Source organism: Taudactylus pleione, unplaced genomic scaffold (genome assembly GCF_031769625.1).
Source record: "Taudactylus pleione unplaced genomic scaffold, aTauple2 ptg000115l, whole genome shotgun sequence".
Lineage (NCBI taxonomy): Eukaryota > Metazoa > Chordata > Amphibia > Anura > Myobatrachidae > Taudactylus > Taudactylus pleione.
In genome coordinates this window covers 2897877-2916743 of record NW_028284517.1, presented here as the reverse complement: position 1 = coordinate 2916743, position 18867 = coordinate 2897877, and the positions used below count along the sequence as shown (strand labels likewise).

General features: G+C 44.6%; 1 protein-coding gene across 6 annotated transcripts in view; it reads left to right on the top strand.

Annotated features, from left to right (window-relative positions):
• Positions 1 to 18867, top strand: part of MAST2 (microtubule associated serine/threonine kinase 2) — a 244730-nt gene that overhangs the window by 127418 nt on the left and 98445 nt on the right. The window contains exons 1-2 of one of the 6 annotated variants that reach the window (XM_088471620.1): positions 3946 to 4481; positions 5369 to 5575. The exons of 2 other annotated variants lie outside the window; for them this stretch is intronic. In XM_088471620.1, the coding sequence (XP_088327746.1) occupies positions 4432 to 4481; positions 5369 to 5575 (257 nt within the window). In that variant the 5' untranslated portion in view covers positions 3946 to 4431. Of the gene's footprint in view, positions 1 to 3945; positions 4482 to 5368; positions 5576 to 10418; positions 10495 to 18867 lie in introns of those variants that run through there. 3 more of the 6 variants (XM_088471623.1, XM_088471622.1, XM_088471621.1) reach the window with 3 other exon arrangements.

Sequence of the window (18867 nt, the reverse complement as noted above, 5' to 3'; positions counted from 1 at the left end):
TCCCCACAGGAGGATCTGACAGATACTAAAAATATCGTCACCTGTCTCCCAGATTCCAGCCTACAGCTCACTCTTCCCGAATATTGTGTCTCAGGGAGAGAACAGCCTGTTAGATGTGTACGTAGTGGTTTTATATAACTTATGTTATTTGCAGACTTGCAGCTCACTGATTGGTGCTGTGTATATTCATCAGAAAGATGGTCACCCTTCTCTGTGTTTACTGATATGCGTTGAACTAATAACGGATTATATGTTTCTTTAAGTTTAGAGTTTCAAAAAAGAGCTCTGCAAATTATTCTGAAAACTTTTAATCTGGACTCAATATCTGATGTATAATGCCAATTGTGGCTTTATTATCTCTGAGAAAAGTACACAAATATCAATTTGACCCACTCCCCCTATTAATGACATACATTTAAAACCGTATAGTAGCCACTTATTCTTAAAAATGGGCTATATAATTAAAATATTTTGACAAATGATTGCGTATGTTTGCTCCAAGATGTCGCAAAACTACTGAACGGATTATCATGAAAACTGCATCATTGTCTAGCGGAAACTCCCTAGAAATAACCTGTATTTTGTTTTGTCTCAATTCGTCAAGTTAAAGCTCAACAATAACAAAAACATTTATTAATATCCTCAATGCAAGAGATAGGTGTGGCGCCATGCGCACGGACGGTAAGGGGAGAGGTGCTTTGTGCTCCTATCACTTGAATAGGATAGGCTACATAGCAGTCTGTGCACAGGGCACACAGTGATATAGGTGTGAGAGGTGGGTGAATAGGATAGGTTACATAGCAGTCTGTGCACAGGGTACACAGTGACATAGGTGTGAATGGTGGGTGAATAGGAGAGGTTACATAGCAGTCTGTGCACAGGGCACACAGTGACATAGGTGTGAGTGGTGGGTGAATAGGATAGGCTACATAGCAGTCTGTGCACAGGGCACACAGTGACATTGGTGTGAGTGGTGGGTGAATAGGATAGGCTACATAGCAGTCTGTGCACAGGGTACACAGAGACATTGGTGTGAGTGGTGGGTGAATAGAATAGGCTACATAGCAGTCTGTGCACAGGGCACACAGTGACATTGGTATGAGTGGTGGGTGAATAGGATAGGCTACATAGCAGTCTGTGCACAGGGCACACAGTGCTATAGGTGTGAGTGGTGGCTGAAGAGGAGAGGCAACTTAGCAGTCTGTGCACACAGTGACATTGGTGTGAGTGGTGGGTGAATAGGATAGGTTACATAGCAGTCTGTGCACAGGGCACACAGTGACATTGGTGTGAGAGGTGGGTGAATAGGAGAGGCAACTTAGCAGTCTGTGCACACAGTGACATTGGTGTGAGTGGTGGGTGAATAGGATAGGTTACATAGCAGTCTGTGCACAGGGCACACAGTGACATTGGTGTGAGAGGTGGGTGAATAGGATAGGCTACATAGTCTGTGCACAGGGCACACTGTGACATTGGTGTGAGTGGTGGGTGAATAGGAGAGGTTACATAGCAGTCTGTGCACAGGGCACACAGTGACATTGGTGTGAGTGGTGGGTGAATAGGAGAGGCTACATATACAGTCTGTGCACAGGGCACACAGTGACATTGGTGTGAGTGGTGGGTGAATAGGAGAGGCTACATATACAGTCTGTGCACAGGGCACACAGTGACATTGGTGTGAGTGGTGGGTGAATAGGAGGCTACATATACAGTCTGTGCACAGGGCACACAGTGACATTGGTGTGAGTGGTGGCTGAATAGGAGAGGCTACATAGCAGTCTGTGCACACAGTGACATTGGTGTGAGTGGTGGGTGAATAGGAGAGGCTACATAACAGTCTGTGCACAGGGCACACAGTGACATTGGTGTGAGAGGTGGGTGAATAGGATAGGCTACATAGTCTGTGCACAGGGCACACTGTGACATTGGTGTGAGTGGTGGGTGAATAGGAGAGGCTACATAGCAGTCTGTGCACAGGGCACACAGTGACAGTGGTGTGAGTGGTGGGTGAATAGGAGAGGTTACATAGCAGTCTGTGCACAGGGCACACAGTGACATTGGTGTGAGAGGTGGGTGAATAGGATAGGCTACATAGCAGTCTGTGCACAGGGCACACAGTGACAGTGGTGTGAGTGGTGGGTGAATAGGAGAGGCTACATAGCAGTCTCTGCACAGAGCACACAATGACATTGGTGTGAGTGGTGGGTGAATAGGATAGGCTACATAGCAGTCTGTGCACAGGGCACACAGTGACATTGGTGTGAGAGGTGGGTGAATAGGATAGGCTACATAGCAGTCTGTGCACAGGGCACACAGTGACAGTGGTGTGAGTGGTGGGTGAATAGGAGAGGCTACATAGCAGTCTCTGCACAGAGCACACAATGACATTGGTGTGAGTGGTGGGTGAATAGGATAGGCTACATAGCAGTCTGTGCACAGGGCACACAATGACATTGGTGTGAGTGGTGGGTGAATAGGATAGGCTATATAGCAGTCTGTGCACAGGGCACATAGTGACAGTGGTGTGAGTGGTGGGTAAATAGGATAGGCTATATAGCAGTCTGTGCACAGTGACATTGGTGTGAGTGGTGGGTAAATAGGATAGGCTATATAGCAGTCTGTGCACAGTGACATTGGTGTGAGTGGTGGGTAAATAGGATAGGCTATATAGCAGTCTGTGCACAGTGACATTGGTGTAAGTGGTGGGTGAATAGGAGAGGCTATATAGCAGTCTGTGCACAGGGCACACAGTGACATTGGTGGGTGAATAGAAGAGGTTACATAGCAGTCTGTGCACAGGGCACACAGTGACATTGGTGTGAGTGGTGGGTGAAGGCGCTGCTGCCACCAGTCTGTATAGCGCTGCTGGTCACATGGGCCACTCCCGCAACAGGGCTCCTATGCAAAGCAATACAACTAGAACACCTCAAATTTTAAATAAAATCTTGGCAGAAGCTATTTCATCATGGGCAAAGCCACGGGCAACCGCTAGTATTAATTAAATTAAAAATAACATTTTGCCATTTCCTTGAAAAAAATATTTTCATTATTTTGCTTTTAATCTGCGATTTTACATTTAAGTAATAATGTGCAGTACCTTACTTCTGTCAGCAGATGTCAGAGTTGTAATGGTCTATTGAAAGCATTTGATTACGTCATATGCCTCTGGACATAAAGAAATGGGAAACTGTATAGTTTAAAAGCATATTTTAATTACTGTGGCTAGCTCTAGGGCTTGTATGTTTTTCACAGCCATGATACAAGCTCGTTCATGTTATTTTGGGGAGGAATTGGTGGATTATCTCATTGACTGTTATTATGGAGAGATCACCCAGGCCTGTCATTATCATTGACCGCTCCAGGCCTCCTAATCCACCCCCTGAATGTCGGGTGCAGCAAATACACAGACAGCAGGAGTTATAGAAGTTCCTGGTGCTCTATCATGGCGCGTTGACCATCTTGTAACACTACTGCTGGGATCTCGGCCATTTTCTGGCCACTACCATGGCACAAAGTGTGCTGAGCTGGGGGACTTTAACCAGTCGGTCATTTCAGCATCTCTGAAAAAGTTCTCGTCACAAGAATTTGTCTTCTATATTCTCCTGAAAGAAGTTACTTGAGGAATGGAAGGAACCGAGGCTGTGGACACAAGGAACGGCAGAAGATCTACAAACACCAGGAGGCGTAGGAAGCAAGTCGTAGAAAGATATTTAGACTGAAGAACGCAGGAGTTGTGGAATCATCGGGAAACCACGAGGAGCTGCCCAATCTGATCACACTGGCTTGTGGTGCAGGAGACTTGTCATCTGGTCTAGGGAGGTTCAGGGCAACAGATCGTAACACGCCTGTCTTCCGCCTGAGTTGCCTTTTGAACTTTTAACATGATTCACAAACTGCACCTCAAACCTAATCCGCTCAGATTTAGCCTTCCCTAAATGGAATGTCAGTGTTGTGTGAGAGGAACAGCTGCACCCTGCTCCCCGAGCTTCCCAGTTACAATGTCCTGCTCTCTGCATTGTGCCAGCTTATTGCCTCCCCTCCTCCAACCCATCAGCTTCCTTCTTGCTCCTTGATTTGCTGAAATGTTGTCTGTTGCCACTCTGATATACGAGGCCGGGGGAAGATGTTCAGTTTGGTGTTGGTGATTTGCTGTCACCCATATCAGGCATACATTGCTATTTATAAGACTGCTGAGTGTCTCAGGTGGTCAGCGCTGGTGGCAGCGAGTGCGAAGCCTCCCGGACACCCACACACACATTTGAGACCGAGTAAATAAGACTTGTGAGTAAGATGAGCCGAGTGCTGTACCCGGGCGATCCCTGCGCCTACAACCTCTCTGCGGTAACCTGGGAGTGATGCGTGCACGGAGCACTTTACATTGGATTCTAACTAGAGGCACACGTCTGTGGACAGCGCTTCTATAACGCCGCCATGATGAAACGCAGGCGAGAGAGACTTGGAGCACCTAACCTCCGACTCCAGTAAGCATTGCCACATTGTCTGATCCGTTACATAAATGAATCTTGGGATAGGAAAGTACGGTTATTGTATCCACTCACGGGCTCTATAGTGTTTATATTCCATTTGTTTGAATCTTGTATTTGCGATTGGTGATTGTGTTTACAGCTAAAGTCCATTATTCTTTGGACTAAGCCTGTAACATGAGTGCTCCAATTCTGTTAGTTTCCTAGTATAGATAATTGCCGGTATCATCTGTGCATTGCACAGTGATTCCGGAATATATATTGTGTAAATACCTAAAATCCTGGTAAAAATCGATGGTCTACTTTACATCCATTATTTCATTCACGGGGGGGGGGGGGGGGGGGTAAAAAATGTAATATCCATAACTTGCAGGGAAACGGTCACTTCATATTATAATGTGTAAGTGATACATTTTGTACGCAGGCAGCCATATCGCATGTTTGGTGAAACCGATATGACGCTCTGTTCAGAGGAACCGACTCAGAGTAACATAAACCTTTAGTCTCCCAGCCAGCAGATGTATGTTATGTTAAAATGATTTAAATACTTTTACAGGCAAATGAAGGGTGGGAAATTAAGGTTGAACGCAGTCTGCTTTGCCTGACCTGCGAAACCCCTTATGGAGACCCCCATGCCAGTTGTGCCCCCCACTTATACAGGTATCTTCAAATTTGGGACATGGAAACTGTTTTGGATTACACTGAAATGTGTCCCAAGTAAAATTCTTTAGTGGGGGAGTTGGTGCCTGGTAGAGTCCTACACTATAGCTTGTATATGGTAGCGGGTAGTATGGAACCAGGATCTCGTTTATCAGTCATGTTTGAAATTTTTTATTCCTGTTGTTTAGTCCTCTAATAATGACTTTTGTATGGTGCCCTGTCAGAATCTTCTGCCCACTGCACTCCCATGGGCGTGGAAACGATGTCCAACTCCGCACGCTCTCCCCATCATCCGCGCCAAACCTACAGCACCTGAAAATCCCCTACAGTGCAGACTGCGCACTCGACGCATCTCCTCTATCCTTTCTTTCCAACCCGCAGCCACACAGCAACCCAGGTAGCCCGTGTTACAGCGGCCCGTTACAGTGGAGGTAAGGTGCCTGTCTGGATACAGTAACACACTATGGGCCTGTTTCAGAGTTGTACTCAATGCCGATGTTTAGTGTAGTATGTAGTAGCTTGCAGCGGGAATTCACTCATTGACAGTCACGGGAGGTAACGGGAAGTGACTGAAAAGAATGCAGGTGTGCCGCAACCCTTGGGGGGGGGGGGGTCACACCATACGTAAAAAATATGGCTCCGACGTCTCAGTTCCCACGTCCAATCTGCGGGACCATAGGCTTTTTCGCGACTGCTGTCATAAATCTGAGACTGATACTGCGTTTGGTATGCAAATGCTGCATCCTTGTACGCGAGCACTTGGATTTGTAACGCCGCAGGTCGGCGTCTCAATACATCTCCCGGCGGCTGCAACATTTGCATTATTTTCACATCGCAGCTGCGTGCACCGATGCAGCATTAGCGTACAGCAATGAATTAGGCCCTATGTACAGTTAATTCTCTGTCTCATGAAGGGGTCTGGTGTGTGCGGTTCTGTCATGAGGCTAATTCATATAGTGTTCATTCTAGCACCCTGCACCTGTCACAACCCGTGCAGTTCCGCTTTCCGGCCTGCGGTGTCGCTCTTTGTTCTGTTGCTTCTAGCACACTCTATTCTGTATCTCGCCAGTTTGTTTCATTAGCCGAGTGTGCTAGAGGCACCAGAGCAGAGAGCAACACCCCAGGCAGGAAAGAGGAACTGCACGGGTTGTGACAGGTGCAGGGTGCTAGAATGAACATGATACTGTAGTATATTTCTGATGTACAGACCGTGAATAAAACTAACATTTTGAAGGAACTGGTCAAATGAAGTGTGCAAAGTATATTACAAGCGGGTAGAGGTTCTTATGGTTGTCCAATAGACCCTAGTTGCTGTTTGTTTGGCAGTTGTGACTTGGATGATGAATCACTAATAATAGTCCATAAGGCGGGATTATATGAATATCCTAAGGGAAGAGCTTGGAGCGGAGTCAGTGACTTTGTTGTCCACCACAAAATCACCCACTAATGGAACGTGCCTCGTGGGACTTGGTCAGCGACTAGAGTCTGAGCAGACTATAGGAAACGCAGGTCTCCTCAGAACGTCTGTTTATATTAATTATTGTGGTTTGTAGCTACAGAAGTCATTTCAGTCCATCTCCCCAGCCTGGGTGTCCCGGAATCTTCTGCCCATGCCATGGGGAATTTGGTCTGGGGTCTTCCGTCTCCTTATTATACATGAATATACTGTCTTACTGCTACACAAGTCATTGTAGCACCAGTAGTTATGTATGGTGCTAATTGTGATATAAGTGACACAAGAGTCGTCCCTGGTGTAAGATTTATACGTTGTCCAGGGAACCTTTATCTGCTGCACATGTCGTCCTCTGTGTATAGGGGTCTGCACGAAGCGCTGTGCTCCGGTATTGGGGATTGTTAGGTTATGTTTCTGTTTATGTTGTGTTTATGTGGTTGTCACGGCTGCCACATTCACTTACAGATGATTTACTGTCACACTAATGTCTGGTGAGTGTTCCGGATAGCACTTTGTGAGTTGCATGTTACAGTTAATGAGCCCCTTCCCGGATCCTAGACTGGAGTTCTCTCCTGTAACCTCTTATATCCAGTAATAATAATAATAATATTGTAAAGAAACCACCTGCTGGATTTGAACCTTTCGTTATTCCATCCAGTGGGAACTTCTCCCAACATGACATCCTTGGAATGTATTTCTGGAAGTTATGGGATTACTCTGGAACAAAGGGGCAATCTTCAGCTGTTGCTCCCCGTCCACAGCCAGTGATACTCCCAGCTCTGAGCGCTGTTCCGCATGGAGAAACATGCATAGATAAAATAACCCATCTTGCTCTTTGTCTGTTCCTTCGCGGCAAATAGACCACTGTGCAGGCATCACTTTGCTCACAGGGGCATTGCAGTGAGATATTAGCATTTTTGCAGCGAAATATATTTTCTTGCACTCTGGAAATATCCCATCATGTTTACCATTTTCACGCGTTGGCCACTAGGGGCACTGTTCCATTGCAGTTTATGGGTTGATCTAAAATGTTACATTGAGGGAAAAGGCAGGTCCCACTCCTATTTGTTAGTAAATATATAGATATATAAAAGATGAGAAACAATTGTCTTTTAACCCCTCTACTTCTCTAAAAACCTGCTGTAGAATGACTTGTAAGGATAGCTGCAGTAAAGAGAGCAGTGTCCCTGGGTGTGTGATTGCTATACAGTACAAAGTGCTGCCACTGAATGCAGTCTGCAGCTGACGTGGAGTCATCATGCCCTTCAGTCTGGGGGAGGGGTGAATCCAGTGATGTCATTGTACCCCTAGCTGTAGTGAGGCTGGAGGTCTGGGGTATCATCCAGTTCTCTGCATTTCATGCAATAATAGGGGCAACCAAATAACAGCCAGGATGCCGTCTTGGGGTAAATTAATGGGGTTATATTTATAAATGACGAATGGCCTGCTATGGAAAGCTGAATTTTTTTTTATTTTTGCAATGTGTTTGCAGTCTTCCCATATTATTTGCTAAAGGCAAGATCTTTATTTATTGTTCCAGAAGGATGTCCCATGTGTCTAAATAGATCTAAGTTTACTTGTGTAGGCCACAAAATAGGATCTATCAACAAATTCTAATACCTGATCCAGTTTCTGAACTCCCAGCAGCTTCTGGTCACTGATCCATTTATTGACCTGTCGGCTGAAGTTTCCTGAATCAGTCACTTACTAATGGATTTCCCTAAGAAGCGAAAAAGCCACAGACGAAATTTAGGTCAGGATCAGATTGGCTGCCAGTGTAAAATTAATTTCCCTTCATATGAGTTTCATACTTATATTCATTAATCTGTATTATTGCTAAATTACCATTCGCCTCAAATAGGATATTTAAATAGACTCTATTGTATTAAAATTAGATGTTATCGTTAATTTGTCCTCTGTGCGACCTGCGCTTTCCGGCGCTGTATCTTCTCTAGAATATGAACATCACCTTTGTGTAGAACCTGGAATAAGAATGCTGGGCTCGGAGCCCTAGAACCTGGAATAAGAATGTCTGCTGGGCTCGAAGTCCTAGAACCTGGAATAAGAATGACTGCTGAACCAGGGACCTAGAGCCTGGAATAAGAATGTCTGCTGGACCTGAGACCTAGAACCTAGAATAACAATGTCTGCTGGAACGGAGCCCTAGAACCTGGAATAAGAATGTCTGCTGGGCTCAGGGTCATAGAACCTGGAATAAGAATGTCTGCTGGACCGGAGACCTAGAATAAGAATGTCTGCTGGACCGGAGACCTAGAACCTAGAATAAGAATGACTGCATTGCCCTCAGCATAGGAAATAAAGAAAAACTATTTAAAAAAAAAAAAGAAAATGTATTGTTAGGTCTGGGTGTGTTATTGGCTTTATCATGATAGATTTTTTTTTTTTACTGAAATCTTTTATATTAAAATATAATATATGAAAGCTATGTTATCCAAAATCTACATCTTCATTCTGTATTATGCCATTTATCACTTCCAGTTTTGATATCCTTTATATTTTATCTTTCATTAAAGGGGAATCTGTTTGTGCATTTAGCTGACAATCCCAGTAATTGCAGGCCATTATGTGCCAGTGGAATATTCCTTATTTTTATAGTTTGTTGAAATTTAGGAAGAATGAGCAGGATTTCCCAACCAGGCATAACTGGATCCGATGATCACTTAAGCTGGCTACGATTTGAGTACCCAGTGATGCGATGAACGACCGCACGGGCGACGGCCCGATATGTCAGGCACACATTACACCATCTGCATCCCGCTGCATGTAGGGGTGACCTGACGATGCAAATGACGACCAAATGGGAGCGCACATGGGCCAACATAATGCGTACACAGCTGATTCTGATATGTCAGCCCGATCCAATCGTCTGATGTGTACCCACCTTAAGATCAGCTCCTATTGAGCCCATTCTCTGTAGAATTAGGTGGGAGAACATGGAATGGCTGGGATAACTGTCTGAAACAGTTTATTCTTGGTAGTGAAGTTGGCTTAATGGCGGCACAAATAGGGAGACGCTGTATGTTCTCAGTAATGGGGGGGGAATCTGTGCAATCTATACTGCAGAAATCACTGTATAAGGAGTAATGCAGTAACTCAGGAGAGATGTAGGTGGCTTATTTCAGGTAATATGCGGTACATTATAATGCCCATCATTGAACTCAGCGGACTTTGCTAACATAGCAATCAACCCTTCAATCATATTGTTTAATTTAAATCACTAAATATGTTAAAGTTTTTGTGTTAAATATATATTTCATTCATAAAATCCTCCATTGTTTCATTGCTAGTATATGCAGAATTCAGGTTCTGTGTGAAATGGGGCTAACTTGCTGCCTTAGCATTTGGATACAGTATTATCCGATTGGTTTAAATTAAAACTAGAACAACCAACATATGTAATGGCAATGCTGTCCTATGTGACGGCTGTCTCAGGGTTCCTGCAAGGCTTTAATTACAGTGTCACAATGTAAAATAGCAGTTCTACGAAATCAGCACCCTGCGGCGGGGCGGTGACACCCCTACTTGATGCCCTGATACGGTAACCCTTTCACTGCTGGTGGCTTCAGCTCTGTCAGCCTGTAATTCTCTTTCACCCCTCTTGGGGCATCCAGAGGATGTAATACATGAAATCGATCCAGGCAGCGGAGGAGGGACGAGCAGTCCTGCCTCCTTGTCTATTATTAATGGAACAGTCTGTAAGATCCTCGGGGAATTCACTTTGGCTACATCACAGGGGACGCTCCCTTGTTCTCCACAGCTTGGCATGTGCTGATTGTGCCAGTCATGAGGGTTGACCTGTATCATGTCTGACGCTTTCTGGACAGTTCTATCCAATTTCTCTCTCCCGGAGTCCAATATGCTGAGACGATCCAAGAGGTAAAGTGTTACCGGTTATTTTTCTTGAAATCTGCTTGCTTTATTTGTAATTATCCATGCCGTCGTTTAGATGGCTAGCTAAACTCAGACCAACTCCATCTTGCTGGAGGTGAGTAGGTACAGTCAGAACGGTAGCTTGTACAGTGACTCAGGTGCTGGATATAACCTGGAGATAGAGCTCCTGTGATTACCTGGCTGGGTGTGTTCCTCTGTCAGACTCTGTTGTGCTGGACGCTTTCCCAGAACAGACAGGCAGGTGGTGACTATGCCCAGAGGTGAGGACATTATCTGTCCCTTCCCAGGTGGAGACTGGTTGTAATGATACTGTGGAACTTTATTTCTGTATTGCCCTTGTCCTTATGCACAGTCTGTACGTCATGTTCCCCGGGGTAGTGGAGAGTCACAGATCACCCGGGTAACATTGGTCCCAGCATCTATATACCCAGAGGGCCACTTTACCTCCTGCACTGGCATCTATATCTGCTTACCACAGTCGTCATATGAATACTGGTAATGCAGCAGGGTTACTTAGAACATGTGGGTTTACGGATTCCGATGTGTTTCCTGGGGATTCTGTCTCTGGGAGTACCCAGCCTGTAAATGAGCTTACAGCTAGCATTGAGTGTGGTATGTGTCGAACAGAATGTCGATATGGATGTTACAGCGACAGTCAGAACTTTGACAGGGACGCGTTGTTGACATGTAACGTCGACATGCATATGTGTCGACACAGGCATGATGTCGACATTGAGTATGTTAACAGTCAAAATGTTCACACGGCATTTTACTATTTTAGCCTAACCCTAAATTTAGCACTAAAATGCTATGTCTACATTCTGGCCGCATAGTGACCATCTCATAAACTAGAGGTGCACGACCTGTGAATCGGGTCCCAGAATTGTCCGATGATCTGCAGTGTATTCTCTGTTGGCATCCCAGAGCAAAGCAACACTGATACTTGGATCCCAGTTTAAATCCCATTGCTCGCCATTGGTGTAACCCCACTCCTCAACATGCTCTTTAACATGACAGTTATACCAAGAACCTACCTAGGGGTTGCAGGTCTTTTATCTAAAGCTGTACTAAACCGCTCCACAAATAGGACTTGTTACATGTCCTGGGAAAACGGTAAATAGTCCCAGTACAAATATTGAGGGTGTTATTAATGCGCTCTTTGTTTTATTCACTTTTCCCAATGCAATGATAGTGTGTGGGAAATCGGGTGTGCTGCATTACATATGCTTATCACCGTGGTAGTAGCTGCACAGCTTCATTTTATTTTATCCAGAGTTTATTATTTATTTATTACCAGTTATTTATATAGCGCACACATATTACACAGCGCTTTACAGAGAATATTTGGTCATTCACATCAGTCCCTGCCCCGTTGGAGCTTACACTCTATATTCCCTATCGCCTGCTCTCACACACACATACACACTAGGGTTAATTTTGTTGGGAGCCAATTAACCTACCGGTATATTTTTGGAGACTCCTGGAAGCAGTGGGCAGAAGAGCTGGAAAATGCAAATAATGTGGCATTAAGGGGTTAATTCAATTACAGAGGAGGTACCTCCTAGCAGCGCCCCGATGCTCGGCTGCGCACGTATCAGCCACAAGTTCCTCGTCTGTGATTGAGTTAACCCCATTTTGCCACATTAATTGCGAGCTTTACTGCGCACCTCTACGGGGTACGAGGAAAAACTTGGATGGACACGGCATGCAGTTTGGGAACGGCACATTGCGTGCAGCGGCTGTATTTGTATCACCCCCAAAGTTTCCTATACCTGAAACCATTCGCAAATCATCTTGTCCAGCTATAATGTGATTTACGTTCTATGAAACACAACAAATATATTTTTCTTGATCTGACTGCTGTGATCTGATATTACTACGAAAATAATATTGACTTATTGACTTATTTACATTTATTTTTATAAACATTCATGTCGCGTAGTTCGACAGTCTTGCCAAATAAAGTTAATTCTACAGCGTATTGGAGGCAGCAGAACTCTGGAACAGTATACGAGGGATTCCCCTGACTGCCAGTGACTGCTATAACCACACTCTACCTGTGTGTGTGGCCTGGTTACCTTTGTGTATGTTCTCTGTGCTGCTGGCAGATTTCTCTCCCTCTCTATCTAGGACCTAAAGGAATGTATCCCTTGCGTTTCCCTAATGATAAAAGGAAGCCGGGGGTTATAGGGTGAGCAGAAACCGCTTAGAACTTTGCTGTAATTATTTGAGGAGCGGCTCAGAGCTTTACTACGATTCACAGTGACATTTTCCTGCGTCTGCCCCCCTGTATTAATAATTGAAGAGGTCTCGGCTTGTGGAAGGGGCGGCTGGTGGAGCAGCTGCGATCAGCCCAGTGAAAGAGCTTTAATTACATTCCAGCTGACCGCATCGCACTGAAGTGGAGATTATCGGCTAATGTGCGAGGAACCAGCTCCTTGGGTCACCAGAGAGCAAGCGCGGGGTTAAAAAAAGGGGTCAGGGATAAGAAGCAAGGTTAAACCATTAACACTCAAACCTGTAATATTACAATTACTCTTAATCATACCAAATTCTAAGTGGGATAGAACCAATGTGAAACCGGCGGTAGAGCTGGAAATAGATTTTGGCACAAGGCCCCTGATGTTGACTTACCGTACTCAGCCACAAACAGTATGGTGCCCTAAAATGACCTCCCCTTATAATAACCTTATAATGTGTCAATAAAATATCTGCCCTAGACTGATTTTACTACCTGGGCAGGCAAACGTCAAATATCTTGGTAGGCCCAGAGTGTAATCTCCTTATACTTGTCACTGAGGGGGTCTATGTGCTAAGCCTTGGAGAGAGATAAAGTACCAACCAATCAGCTCTTAGCTGTCATTTTGCAAACACAACATGTAAACTGGCAGGAGCTGATTGGTTGGTACTTTATCTGCATCCACTTTACCTCTCTCCATGGCTTAGTACATAGACCCCATGGACGTGAATGTAAGACAGATACCTGCAGCTACGTGTCAGGGCTCACATGTGTCACGTGTATTACCAGGTACATTGCTGTACTCCTGTTTGTTTTATTTTTTTACTTGAAAGCCCCGTTTAATGGAAGTCGGTGGTAGCGTGTGGAAGAGGTTCCTTTCTGAGAAATAATCGCTAGGAAGCAGATGCTCGTTGGCGCTCGTCTCTTTCAGGAACTAATTACGGCTCTTGCCTGTTTTGTGTTACGCCTTTCAAATTCACATCCATCTCCAAATTACTGTAATTAAAGCCGCAACTTTCATATGTGGATGACCGCGCCGCGCAGCTGCGGCTTTTGTGAGCGTGCAATTTGCCCGACTGGAGAGATTGTCAGCCGAAATGTCTTTTAAATGTTTGTGTCTTCCTCAGTGAGTCTCGTTTTAATGAAAATAACTTTCTTTCATGAAATTATTGGAATGGGAAACGTCATTAAAGAACAGAACGCCGGTGGTCTGCTCATACTCACATAATAAGCTTTGTAATATGTCTGTCTCGTATGTACATTAGTTTTATATAGTGTTTTTTTTAATAGACTCCCACAAATAGTTTTCGTACTTGGGATGGATTAGCGGGATAATAACCTGTAATAACCTATTTTGTGGCTGAATAGTAAAGCTGCATACACACTTAATGATTTTAGTAACCAACCATTTTCGTTCAGATTTTCCCTTGAAAAAGTGAACAAAAATCGTTTAGAAAAATTGTTGGTTACTAGATTAATGAACGATTTTGTGACCGATTTTCATGAACGATTTTTTAATCAAACATACAGTGAATGGACATCGTTCATTCTGTACAACATGAACGATTTTCTGAACGAAAATCGTTCTGTTGGACACTGAGAATGGACGGCAAACTACAAACGTGAACGCACTTGAACGTTCATCGTTCACCCAGAAAAAAATAAAGATTTTTCAAACGATTTAACGATAATGACGTAGTTATAGTTAAATCGTTCAAAAAATCGTTACGTGTGTACGCACCTTCAGGTTCTGTTTATTACAAATCTCCGCTCGAATTGTAATAAAAATTGACATATTTAAGTCTGTGCGCCCGGATTTTTCCAACGCAAGACCTGAAATGTGTCTCAACTCCTTCTGTACATCTTGCTGAGCATTGACCCGAAGTTACCTTCCCCCGGCTCAGCTTCTCGTTCTGGTCTCCGAGACACTGTGTACTCTAGTGCCGACACACAGTGCCATCCCCTAAGCTACAGGTTGTCTTTATATACCACTCTTAGTACCCCCCTCCCCATTATTTGCATAAGGTGTTGCTGGCGATAGAAGGAGATTACATTACACCATGAATCAGTTTACAGGGAATTTGTCTTTTATCCAGGAGATGTAACTCTACCTGATCTAAGCAACATTTTGTTGCCTTAACTACAGTCTTCATACACCAGCTAGCCTCAATCCGCCATACGGCACGAGACCCCCGGCGCGACTGAGCCGCTCTGAGAGGTGTTACGTCCATTTTTTAAAATTTTGCATGACTACGTAGACGTAGCACAACACCACTGACAGTGTACTAAGGACGCTGGGCTGCAACTGTGATCGCACAGGAGTTGGTTTTAAACATGTGAAAACACAACGGAACTTGGTGTGAGAAATGGCCGCGGCCGCTGAATCATAGCGCTTGTTACACAGAATTAGCCTTATTCGCACACAGATGTACAAGTGTCGCACATCGCATTGATCAGTGCAATCTAGAAATGTAGTTTTGTCACTCCCAGCTGTTTTATTTGTGTGAATAAGGGTCATCCTAGACCCTGGGGGCCATGCATAGAGGGATTGTTAGGCACGACTGAAGCCACAGTGTATCCGTACACCTCTGTATCTCCTGAACTATATGTGAGAATTTGGCCACCTACTGATACATTTCAGCATTTTACTATCATTTCCCATAGACTCGGCAATACCCGATCTCTCTCCAAGAATTGCTAGGCACAATTATTTCTCTGATCACTGGGGATGGAATTCTCACATGGAATATCGGGATAACTGTGGAATGTAAGGGATAATATTTCACCCACTTTTGGGTGTTAAGCAAAATAAAAGTTACATGAATCTCTTATCACTTATATTCATTTGGATGCGTCTGGAGACTGAATTATGGCAGAGCTTTATGAGCTAGATTGAATGCGCATGATAAGACTTCACCAGGTTACCTTATTACAATCTACCTGTGTCACTTATTAATGGAAATGGGGCATAAACAACAGTGACACCTGCTGGGTGTCGGTAACATTTACCGACACTGATCATATGACCGCAAATGTGCATTCTGGTTACTGTCATATAAAGACTTATAATTAGTGTAATTGCACTATCTTCCCCCCCCCCACCCCAAAGAACAATAATAATATTAAGCGTTAGCGTTACCTGGTACTCTGCTGGATGTTCCATAGTGCTGGGATAATATTACGCTCCATGTTTCTATTGCCAGTAAGTCTAAGTAGCCATTTGGCTGGAAGGCCTCTTCTCATGTTGCAGACCTCCAGATTGGCCGCACAAAGGGGAATACAAACGATGGAACAGAAATGGGCTTGAGTGCTATCTAAGTGATTTTAGTTTTATCCCCAGCAGGCGCAATCCAATCTTTAGAAGCTGACTACTAATGTTTAATGCATGAATTAAACATTCATGTGCTGGACTCTCTAATTTGTATATTGCAAATATGATGGACTGTCTAAAGCATTATATATGCGATGGGTTGAAATTTGTTGCACTCTCTAATGCATGTATTACATAGATGCTGGACTGTATAATACATGGATTACATAGATGCTGGACTGTATAATACATGGATTACATAGATGCTGGACTGTATAATGCATGGATTACATAGATGCTGGACTGTATAATGCATGGATTACATAGATGCTGGACTGTATAATACATGGATTACATAGATGCTGGACTGTATAATACATGGATTACATAGATGCTGGACTGTATAATGCATGGATTACATAGATGCTGGACTGTATAATGCATGGATTACATAGATGCTGGACTGTATAATACATGGATTACATAGATGCTGGACTGTATAATACATGGATTACATAGATGCTGGACTGTATAATGCATGGATTACATAGATGCTGGACTGTATAATGCATGGATTACATAGATGCTGGACTGTATAATGCATGGATTACACAGATGCTGGACTGTATAATGCATGGATTACACAGATGCTGGACTGTATAATACATGGATTACATAGATGCTGGACTGTATAATACATGGATTACATAGATGCTGGACTGTATAATGCATGGATTACATAGATGCTGGACTGTATAATGCATGGATTACATAGATGCTGGACTGTATAATGCATGGATTACATAGATGCTGGACTGTATAATACATGGATTACATAGATGCTGGACTGTATAATGCATGGATTACATAGATGCTGGACTGTATAATGCATGGATTACATAGATGCTGGACTGTATAATGCATGGATTACATAGATGCTGGACTGTATAATGCATGGATTACATAGATGCTGGACTGTATAATGCATGGATTACATAGATGCTGGACTGTATAATGCATGGATTACATAGATGCTGGACTGTATAATGCATGGATTACATAGATGCTGGACTGTATAATGCATGGATTACATAGATGCTGGACTGTATAATGCATGGATTACATAGATGCTGGACTGTATAATACACAGATAATAAATAAATATATATATATATATATATATATATATACACCCACACTACCGTTCAAAAGCTTGGGGTCACTTAGTACTTTTCTTTCAAAAATAAGGAAATTTCTGTTTTTTTTTTTCAATGAAGACTTCATTAAATTAATCGCCATCTGCCAAGCATGGTGGAGGTAATGTGATGGTCTGGGGCTGCTTTGGTGCTGGTAAAGTGGGAGATTTGTACAAGGTAAAAGGGATTTTGAATAAGGAAGACTATCACTCCATTTTGCAACGCCATGCCATACCCTGTGGACAGCGCTTGATTGGAGCCAATTTCCTCCAACAGGACAATGACCCAAAGCACACCTCCAAATTATGCAAGAACTATTTAGGGAAGAAGCAGGCATCTGGTATTCTGGGCCTGATTCAGAGCCGGACGCTCTGACCAGAGCGCTCGCTCTGAATCAGGAGCGGCCTCCTGGCCGCTCGCATAGCTGTGGGTGACCACCCACAGCTTATGCGAGCGGCCAAAAAGATGGTCGCGATGGTCAAGACCATCGCGACCATCGGGCTTGCAACGAGATCCTTGTGGTAGGGTCTTGTCTGCCGCAAGCCTGGAGTGCTTTTGGCTCTATGAGAGCCAAAAGCACTCCCACTGACATCACTTGTGATGTCAGTGGGGCCGGCCCCAGACGGTAGGTGTTCCCATGGGAACGCCTCCTTCTGGGCAGCCACGCCCCCGGCACGCCCACCAAAGGGGGCGTGCTGTCAATCACCATCGACAGCACGCCCCCTTTGGAGCGAGACCCCGAGCGACGGCTTCCCCGTCGCTCGCCGGGTCTCGCGCATGCGCACGACGGAGCAGCCTCCGTCGTGCGCATGCGCATTTGGGTAACATCGACCCGCTTGCGAGCATACAGCGCTCGCGAGCGGGTCTGAATGCGACCCTCTGTCTCTAATGGAATGGCCAGCGCAGTCACCAGATCTCAACCCCATTGAGCTGTTGTGGGAGCAGCTTGACCGTATGGTACGCAAGAAATGCCCATCAAGCCAATCCAACTTGTGGCAGGTGCTTCAGGAAGCATGGGGTGACATTTCTTCAGATTACTTCAACAAATTAACAGCTAGAATGCCAAAGGTCTGCAATGCTGTAATTGCTGCAAAAGGAGCATTCTTTGACAAAAGCAAAGTTTGAAGGACAAAATTATTTCAAATAAAAATCATCATTTCTAACCTTGCCAATGTCTTGACTATGGCCCTCATTCAGAGCCGTACGCTCTGAGCAGAGCGCACGCTCTGAATGAGGGCCGGCCTCCATGAAAATGGAGCGTCCTTCTGGACGCTCGTATAGCTGTGGGTCACCACCCACAGGCTATACGAGTGTGCATTTTGATGGCCGCGATGGTCGAGACCATCGCGACCATCGAAATTGCGAGCCGGAGCCTGCGGTTGAGGTTTTCAACCGCAAGCTTCGGAGTGATTTTGGCTCTATCAGAGCCAAAATCACTCCCACTGACATCACTAGTGATGTCAGTGGGCCGGCTTTTGACGGGAGGCGTTCCTGTGGGAACGCCCCCGTCAGGGAGGCACGCCCCCGGCACGCCTACCAAAGGGGGCGTGCTGTCAATCAACATTGACAGCACGCCCCCTTTGATCGGACACAATGAGCGAAGGACTTTCCTT